Source organism: Clupea harengus, chromosome 20 (assembly GCF_900700415.2).
Source record: "Clupea harengus chromosome 20, Ch_v2.0.2, whole genome shotgun sequence".
Classification (NCBI taxonomy): Eukaryota; Metazoa; Chordata; class Actinopteri; order Clupeiformes; family Clupeidae; genus Clupea; species Clupea harengus.
Genome location: NC_045171.1, coordinates 26,359,266 through 26,369,265, shown reverse-complemented (window position 1 = coordinate 26,369,265; position 10,000 = coordinate 26,359,266). Strand labels below are relative to the sequence as shown.

At 49.9% G+C, this 10,000-nt stretch overlaps 1 protein-coding gene across 1 annotated transcript in view; it reads right to left on the bottom strand.

The window, feature by feature from the left end:
* The window catches only part of dlg3 (discs, large homolog 3 (Drosophila)), an 82,374-nt gene that overhangs the window by 30,975 nt on the left and 41,399 nt on the right, over nt 1–10,000 (bottom strand). Inside the window, 4 exon segments of the mRNA XM_031587052.2 lie at nt 2,167–2,311; nt 5,724–5,860; nt 6,916–7,085; nt 7,559–7,683. Coding sequence (XP_031442912.1) covers nt 2,167–2,311; nt 5,724–5,860; nt 6,916–7,085; nt 7,559–7,683 — 577 coding nt within the window.

The window sequence follows — 10,000 nt, the reverse complement described above, 5'->3', positions numbered from 1 at the left end:
TACAGTGCTAGATATTTGCTTTGAACACTATTCACTATTCTATGAGCAGTGCTCCAGTTATGAATGAGTTAGGGTTAGGTGCTTTGACCCTCCCCACGTCAGGGGGTGCTAGCACCAAGTGAAACGCACACCTAAGGACACAAACCTTCTACAACCATACAAAGTTTCATGTGGATTATATGGCTGACCAAACATTTGTGAAAACAAGCAAAAGAAAGAGAAGAAGAAGAAGAAGAAGAAGACGTTAACTAGTACTATATGACCACCTGACTGTGTGCAGTGGTGGTAATAATAATCGATTGGCTATCTTCTTTAATAGATTGATATCAAGTCCAATAAGAAGACAGGTGGTATTTGCCTTATTTCTTTCTGATTCTACCCTCTGACTGGATACTTAGGTATGTATTTCTTTGACTGATACTCAAATATACTGTATAACAACATGGTGTGAGGCCTGGAGGTGTGGAGGTACCAGCTGACCAGATTGAATGTAAAGGCCTTCACGGGCATTGGCAGAACAGGTGTCACCTAACCTAACCTACACCATGGAGCCATCAATATGCCTTACAGCCATATTACAGTCATGACAACTATTGAAGCCAAAAAGGCCTTATTTTACAAGAAAAGTCACTGTATAAAAATCTCAAAAATGAAGGGGTTGCAATCAAATATGAAAATGGGCTTGTTTCATCCAATGATTAGAAGTACTGGAGCTGAATGAATGATCAATATGCCAGGATCTATGGAAGAAGCTCAGTTAGAGTGGCTTTAATCAGGTGCAGGTCACGTCCAGATTGAACTGTAGACTAATGCGTGGGAGTGTGTGGGTGCGTGTGTGTGCGTGTGGGAGCGTGTGGGTGCTGTGAGGGTGGAGGCGTGTCGGAGCGTGTGTGTGAGTGTGGGAGCGTGTGTGTGCGTGTGGGAGCGTGTGGGAGCGTGTGGGAGCGTGTGGGTGCTGTGCGTGTGTGTGGGAGCGTGTGGGAGCGTGTGGGAGCGTGTGTGTGTGTGTGGGAGCGTGTGTGAGTGTGTGGGAGCGTGTGGGAGTGTGTGGGTGCTGTGCGTGTGTGTGGGAGCGTGTGGGAGCGTGTGTGTGTGTGTGGGTGCTGTGCGTGTGTGTGGGAGCGTGTGGGAGCGTGTGGGAGCGTGTGGGAGCGTGTGTGTGTGTGTGGGAGCGTGTGTGAGTGTGTGGGAGCGTGTGGGAGCGTGTGGGAGCGTGTGTGTGTGTGTGGGAGCGTGTGTGTGTGTGTGGGAGCGTGTGGGGGCGTGTGGGAGCGTGTGTGTGTGTGTGTGTGTGGGTGCTGTGAGGGTGGAGGCGTGTGGGAGCGTGTGGGAGTGTGTGGGTGCTGTGCGTGTGTGTGTGTGTGTGGGAGCGTGTGTGTGTGTGTGGGAGCGTGTGTGAGTGTGTGGGAGCGTGTGGGAGCGTGTGGGAGCGTGTGGGTGCTGTGAGGGTGGAGGCGTGTGGGAGCGTGTGGGAGTGTGTGGGTGCTGTGTGGGAGCGTGTGTGAGTGTGTGGGAGCGTGTGTGTGTGTGTGTGGGAGCGTGTGTGTGTGTGTGGGAGCGTGTGTGAGTGTGTGGGAGCGTGTGGGAGCGTGTGGGAGCGTGTGGGTGCTGTGAGGGTGGAGGCGTGTGGGAGCGTGTGGGAGTGTGTGGGGGTGCTGTGCGTGTGTGTGTGTGTGTGGGTGCTGTGAGGGTGGAGGCGTGTGGGAGCGTGTGGGAGTGTGTGGGTGCTGTGCGTGTGTGTGTGTGTGTGGGAGCGTGTGTGTGTGTGTGGGAGCGTGTGGGGGCGTGTGGGAGCGTGTGTGTGTGTGTGTGTGTGGGTGCTGTGAGGGTGGAGGCGTGTGGGAGCGTGTGGGAGTGTGTGGGTGCTGTGCGTGTGTGTGGGAGCGTGTGGGGGCGTGTGGGAGCGTGTGGGGGTGTGTGGGAGCGTGTGTGTGTGTGTGTGGGAGCGTGTGTGGGAGCGTGTGAGTGCTGTGAGTGTGGGAGTGTGTGTGGGAGCGTGTGTGTGTGTGTGGGAGCGTGTGGGGGCGTGTGGGAGCGTGTGTGTGTGTGGGGGTGCTGTGTGTGTGGGAGCGTGTGGGTGCTGTGAGGGTGGAGGCGTGTGTGTGTGTGTGAGAGTGTGTGGGTGCTGTGCGTGTGTGTGTGTGTGTAGCAGAAGGAGGTACGTACTGCTGGAGTAGTCTGGTGGGGCGTACATGTCGTTGAGGTGCACGGGGCCGGGCTTGGCCACCTTCAGGTACACCATGTCTGAGGTGTTCTTCAGCGCCGCCACCGCCTCCTCATGACGCACGTCCTGCAGCACGATGTTGTTGACCTGCCACACACACACACACACACACACACACACACACACACACACACACACACACACAGAGACAAGCATAAGCACATGTGTCACAGTGGGAACCTCTCTGGAGAGCTGTCATTCCGGTTTAAATAGGTATGCAGGAAGCAGCAGGCAGCCAGGGCTGGGGGGAGACACACAATGGAGGAGGGGAGAGGAGAGGAGAGGAGAGGAGGGGAGAGGAGAGGAGAGGAGAGGAGAGGAGAGGAGAGGAGGGGAGGGGAGAGGAGAGGGAGAGGAGAGGAGAGGAGAGGAGAGAGGAGTGGAGAGGAGAGAGAAGAGGGAGAGGGAGAGGAGGGAGAGGAGAGGAGAGGAGAGGAGGGGAGAGGAGAGGAGAGGAGAGGAGAGGAGAGGAGAGGAGAGGAGGGAGGGGAGAGGAGAGGAGAGGAGAGGAAGGAGAGGAGGAGAGAAGAGAAGAGAAGAGAAGAGAAGAGAGGAGAGGAGAGGAGAGGAGAGGAGAGGAGGGGAGAGAAGAGAGGAGAGGAGAGGAGAAGAGGGAGAGGAGAGGAGGGAGAGGAGAGGAGAGAGGAGAGGAGGGGAGAGGAGAGGAGAGGAGAGGAGAGGAGAGGAGGGGAGGGGAGAGGAGAGGAGAAGGAGAGAAGAGAAGAGAAGAGAAGAGAAGAGAGGAGAGGAGAAGGAGAGGAGAGGAGGGGAGAAGAGAGGAGAGGAGAGGAGAGGAGAGGAGAGAAGAGAAGGAGAGGAGAGGAGAGGAGGAGAGGAGTGGAGAGGAGAGGAGAAGAGGGAGAGGAGAGAGGAGAGGAGAGGAGAGGAGAGGACAGGAGAGGAGAGGAGCAGGAGAGGAGGGAGAGGAGAGGAGAGGAGAGGAGAGGAGAGGAGGAGAGGAGAGGAGTGGGAGAGGAGAGGAGAAGAGGGAGAGGAGAGGAGGGAGAGGAGAGGAGAGGAGAGGACAGGAGAGGAGAGGAGCAGGAGAGGAGGGAGAGGAGAGGAGAGGAGAGGAGCAGGAGAGGAGAGGAGAGGAGAGGAGGGGTTTCCTCTGGCTGCCCTCTGGCCTCATCTGGCCACAGAGGAGAGGAGCACTCAACTCAACACACTGAATTCTCCCTGAGCAACTGGTAATTGATCTCTAAATTGATCACATGTATAATATTATGAACATTCTATACATATTGTCTTGACTATTCTCCTTATTCACGTCGCGGCCATATTGAAAACGAAAACGAGGCTTGGTTGGGTAAACCCGACCGGAAGTCATTCTCTACGATACGAAGAGTAATGATGGACGCAGAATGGACCACAAATCTTCTGCCCTTGCCCCCTATAACCGCGGCATTAGATTATTTTTTGCAACTCACCGTCAGCATCATGTTTATTTACTTGGCTATTATGAAATGCACCAAACATACCATGGAATGTGTGTGCCAGAATACTGTAGAAGCTCAGAACGTGAGCAACCTTTGAACAGCCTCTGAACGTGAGGAACTCTTTTGCCTTAAAGTAACAGTATTTAGCAATTGTACTTTAGGGTAAGGCTAAGGATTAGCAATCTAACCTTAAAATAACAGCTTTAAAAAATTGGGGCGCTACAATGACGTTTAATATGGAGAATGGCCTCTGTGCTATTGCCATACCAGGGTCCGTAGGCATATTAGCCTACTGCGTTATGTAAGTTTGCCTTAAGACGCCCGGTTACTACTGTCTGCCGAACTAGTAAGTAGCTTATTTGCCGTCTTGTGTTGCACTTGCTTGATGTTTGACTGTGTTAGGAAAGTCGGTGACTCACTAGTTTGTCATAGTGTCAAAGTAAGCACATTTCAACAGGTTTCGCCGCTAGCATCTCGTTAGCGATTAGCAATTCCTCCCTTCTGTTGCTGTAACATCTAACTTAGCTACCTTGACCATGTAGGGGATCTCATTCTTTCTCATGGAGGGAACTGCCCTCGCTCTCACACTGGCCCTGCCACTCTCTCTCTTTCTGACTGCAAAAGCATTGTTATTCACAAGATCATCCCGGTTAGAGAAAAAAAAGATGCCATGTCATTTTACACATTTTTGACTCATTCGTGCTATCAATTCTGACAGTATAACTTATAGCTACATTTGCTAGCTAGCCAAGTAAATAAACATGATGCTGACGGTGAGTTGTTAAAAAATAATCTAATGCCGCGGTTATAGGGGGCAAGGGCAGAAGATTTGTGGTCCATTCTCCGTCCATCATTACTCTTCGTATCGTAGAGAATGACTTCCGGTCGGGTTTACCCAACCAAGCCTCGTTTTCGTTTCCAATATGGCCGCGTGTGAATAAGGCGAATTAAGATTCTTTAATGTGATATGATAAACATGAAAGGTTTGATTCCCTTCTGCTGCCTCCCTCCCTGTCCTTCCTACCTCACACACACACACTCTCTCCAGATAGGCACCTCACACACTCTCTCCAGAGAGGCACCTCACACACTCTCTCCAGAGAGGCACCTCTTGTTACACACCAAACTGTGCACATCAGTGCAGGTCATATATTCATGAGCTATCTTCATCTACTCTCAGCTCATATATATTTCAGATCCTACATGATTTGCACATTATTCTTCCATATGGGGATGATTTGGGGGATCATCCAGTCTATATGAAGCAGTTGTGCCCGGAGCATCTCTCTCTCTCTCTCTCTCTCTCTCTCTCTCTATCTCACTCTCTCTCTCTTCATCCAGTCTATATGAAGCAGTTGTGCCCTGAGCATCTCTCTCTCTCTCTCTCTATGTCTCACTCACTCTCTCTCTCTCTCTTCATCCAGTCTATATGAAGCAGTTGTGCCCAGAGCATCTCTCCTAAGAGGCCCAGCTGATGGATGACTTTATGTGTCCTCCTGACAGCTCCTCTTCCACGGTCTCTTCTAAATGCACCGTCATCCATGCACCAGGCAGGTGGTGCCTTCATCCCCAACAGAGAATCTCAAAGTGCTATGCTTTATCTCTCTCTGTCTCTCTCTCGCGCGCGCGCTCTCTCTCTCTCTGTCTGTCTCTCTCTCTGTCTCTCTGTCTCTCTCTCTCTCCCTCTCTCTCTCTCTCTCTCTTAAAGTGAAGAAGGAGCATTTGTGCACTATTGAAAAGGAGAGGAACAGAATTGACCATACACCACAGACCCTTTGCACAAGGTGTCACAAAAATATATAATGTATCTTCATAAAGAATACTTTTTGTTGGTTTATGGCTTTGAAGCAACAAAATATGATAAATCAAAAAATCATCTCATTCCAAGTACACATCTCTTCCTAAGGCTAGGAAGTGTGTCAGTTCACTCTGCTGCACTGTGTGTGTGTGTGTGTGAGTGAGTGAGTGTGTGTGTGTGTGTGTGTGAGTGTGTGAGTGTGTGAGTGCAGACTGGAGTGAGGGGCACATAGAGGTCAGAGGTCAAAGGTTAACTCTCTTACAGCCAGCAGGCGGTCTCCAGTCTGCAGACGGCCATCTTTCTGCGCTGCCCCCCCCTCGATGATCTTTGTGATGTAGATGCTGTTGTCTCCAGGGATGTGCTGGTTGCCAATCCCTCCAGCGATGCTGAAGCCCAGCCCTGAGAGAGGAGGGTCACACACACACACACACACACACACACACACACACACACACACACACACACAGACAAATACATACACACACACACACACACACACACACACAGATAAATACATACACACACACACAGATACACACACACACACACACACACACACACACACACACACAATGACTTTATATGAAATACGGTTACAATATTTAACCACATTTCAAAGAAACAGGAGACATTTATTCAACATGGACACAAAATATGGTTTAAACGTCAAAACTTGAAAGGATATGAGGCACTGAGAGAGAAAAGAATCAAATGTGAATGTGTGTGTGTGTGTGTGTGTATGGTGTGTGTGTGTGTGTGTGTGTGTATCTGTGTGTGTGTGTGTGTGTGTGTGTATCTGTGTGTGTGTGTGTGTGTGTGTGTGTGTATGGTATGTGTGTGTGTGTGTGTGTATGGTGTGTGTGTGTGTGTGTATGTATCTGTGTGTGTGTGTGTATGGTATGTGTGTGTGTGTGTATGGTATGTGTGTGTGTGTGTGTGTGTGTATGGTATGTATGTGTGTGTGTGTGTATGGTATGTGTGTGTGTGTGTGTGTGTATGGTATGTGTGTGTGTGTATGTATGTATCTCTGTGTGTGTGTGTGTGTGTATCTGTGTGTGTGTGTGTGTGTGTGTGTGTGTATCTGTGTGTGTGTGTGTGTGTGTGTGTATCTGTGTGTGTGTGTGTGTGTGTGTGTGTGTATGGTGTGTGTATCTGTGTGTGTGTGTGTGTGTATCTGTGTGTGTGTGTGTATGGTGTGTGTGTGTGTGTGTGTGTGTGTGTGTGTGTGTATGGTGTGTGTGTGTATGTATGTATCTGTGTGTGTGTGTGTGTGTGTGTATGTGTGTGTGTGTGTGTGTGTGTGTGTGTGTGTGTGTGTGTATGGTATGTGTGTGTGTGTGTGTATGGTGTGTGTGTGTGTGTGTGTGTGTATGTGTGTGTGTGTGTGTGTGTGTGTGAGTGTGTGTGTGTGTGTAGGTATCTGTGTGTGTGTGTGTGTGTGTGTGTGGCCTCACCTTTGGGCCCCTTGAGCAGGTTGACCTCCAGGATGGTCTCGGGTGGAGCCTGCCGTCGGCGCACCAGCAGTCTGACCACAGGCCCCGCCTCCTTCAGAGCCTCCACCGCCCGGCTGTGCACCACCTCAGACACATCCACCTCATTCACCCTCAGCACACAGTCATTCACCCTGTGTGTACACACACACACACACACACACACACACACACACACACATTATCAGCCACTGTCACTAAAAAGCTCTAAAGTGAAATCCCAGTCCATTCTGCTGATCTGGGCTCACTCTCCTAACTAAGGCTCTGTCTTTAGCATAGACACACACACACACACACACACACACACAGAGAACACACACTACTGGGCTCCATGTTTGGGCTCTGGCTGGTCAGTGAAGCATCACACACAGGAAACTCCCAGAAGAGCCTGAGGCAGGGGTCTGCTGTATTCCATATCACCCCCACACTCTTCTATTGGACGCTTTCTCTCCCTCTCCCTCTCCCTCCCTCCTTCCTTGCTGTGGGTGTGTGTGTGGGAGTGTGTGTGTGTGTGTGTGTGTGTGTGTGTGTGTGTGTGTGTGTGTGTGTGTGTGTGTCTGTGTGTGTGTGTGTGTGTGTGTGTGTGTGGGAGGAGGTCGTCACTTACCCCAGCCTACCATCCATGGCAGCAGCCCCTCCAGGTATGATCTTGGTGATGAAGATCCCCGGGTCGTCTGGGATGTGTGGATTGTCTATCCCTCCAGCGATGCTGAAGCCCAGGCCAGAGTTGCCCTGCAAACGCAACGCAGATGTTAGGGACACACACACACACACACAGACACAGACACAGACACAGACACAGACACAGACACAGACACAGACACACACAGACACAGACACAGACACACAGACACACACACACACACACACAGACACACAGACACAGACACAGACACACACACACGACACACACACACACACACACACACACGACACACACACGCACGCACACACAGACACACAGACACAGACACAGACACAGACACAGACACAGACACAGACACAGACACAGACACAGACACACACACACGACACACACACACACACACACACACACGCACACACACACACACAGACACTCACACACACAACTAGAAAAGAAAAACATAAATAAACACAGACAAACATATATGAACCATATAGCCATACACAAACACTCTCAAACACACACACACACACACTCACACACACACAAACAGCCCTTGTACTAAGCCATTCTCTCTCCCCCAGCGGCGGCAGGACTCAAGGTCAGGAGGGCTTAAGCTCTGCACACACACACACACACACACACACACACACACACACACACACACACACACACACAGAGAGAGTTCTGGACTCATGGCTCTTGACTGGGTTGGAGTGCATTCTACAGAAAGAGGAATGTTCCATTAGAGCGCCCTCTGATCAAGCCTCAGCTGATGCCGGAGTTTTAAGGAGTTTGGAAGCAGCTCCAGCACTGGAGCTTATTGTGTGCAGGAAACCCCCTGAACAGCACAAGACAAGCACCCCTGAACCAGGACCAGCACCAACACCAGCACCAACACCAGGACCAGCACCAGCACCAGCACCAGGACCAGGACCAGGACCAGCACCAGCACCAGCACCAACACCAACACCAACACCAGGACCAGCACCAGGACCAGGACCAGCACCAGGACCAGCACCAGGACCAGCACCAGGACCAGGACCAGCACCACTACCACCAGTACCGCTGCCTGCCCTGTGCTGAAGGACCCATATGGAGTTCTCTGGGCCCAGGCAAACAGGCTCTCTCTAACAGTCACGTCGGCACAGCAAGGCCCCAAGGCCCCAAACAAGACAGCTGAGAAAAGATTTAATTTGATTATTTTCTATAATTAATGAGCAACGGTCGCTGCAAATAAGGACAGAGGAAGTCTGAAGCACCCCAGCCATCGAGAGAGAGAGAGAGAGAGAGAGAGACAGAGAGAGAGAGAGACAGACAGACAGACAGACAGACAGAGAGAGAGAGAGAGAGAGACAGACAGACAGACAGAGAGAGAGAGAGAGAGACAGACAGACAGACAGACAGAGAGAGAGAGAGAGAGAGAGACAGACAGACAGAGAGAGAGACAGACAGACAGACAGAGAGAGGGAGAGAGAGAGAGAGAGAGGGAAGGAGTGAGGGAGGGAGAGGAGGAAAAACAAAGAAGCGAAAAGACAAGACAAGAGAAAAGATTGCGAGCGCTCTCCCACCACCCAGACCTTTTAAAGAGTGATTCTAAGAGTGATTCTACACCTCCTCCTTTTAAAGAGTGATTCTAAGAGTGATTCTACACCTCCTCCTTTTAAAGAGTGATTCTAAGAGTGATTCTACACCTCCTCCTTTTAAAGAGTGATTCTAAGAGTGATTCTACACCACCTCCTTTTAAAGAGTGATTCTAAGAGTGATTCTACACCTCCTCCTTTTAAAGAGTGATTCTAAGAGTGATTCTACACCTCCTCCTTTTAAAGAGTGATTCTAAGAGTGATTCTACACCTCCTCCTTTTAAAGAGTGATTCTAAGAGTGATTCTACACCACCTCCTTTTAAAGAGTGATTCTAAGAGTGATTCTACACCTCCTCCTTTTAAAGAGTGATTCTAAGAGTGATTCTACACCACCTCCTTTTAAAGAGTGATTCTAAGAGTGATTCTACACCACCTCCTTTTACAGTTTTTCTCAACTGGAACTTATGGCACAATGACCACAACCTGTAACTCATGTGCCAACTCCCTAAACCAATTCTGCTAAACTATAAGCACAATTATCTGCTTTAGACACAGATTTCAATTGTTAACCGCACTTTCTTCAAAACACAACACACAATTATCTGCTTTAGACACAGATTTCAATTGTTAACCGCACTTTCTTCAACTCACAACACACAATTATCTGCTTTAGACACAGATTTCAATTGTTAACCACACTTTCTTCAAAACACTAAACACCATCCTCTCTACTTTGCACACTTCATCAATGCCAAAACCTCCTTGTGTTCAGACAGAACACACTGCTATTCAAATGGCAAAACGTCCATTTCCAAGGCT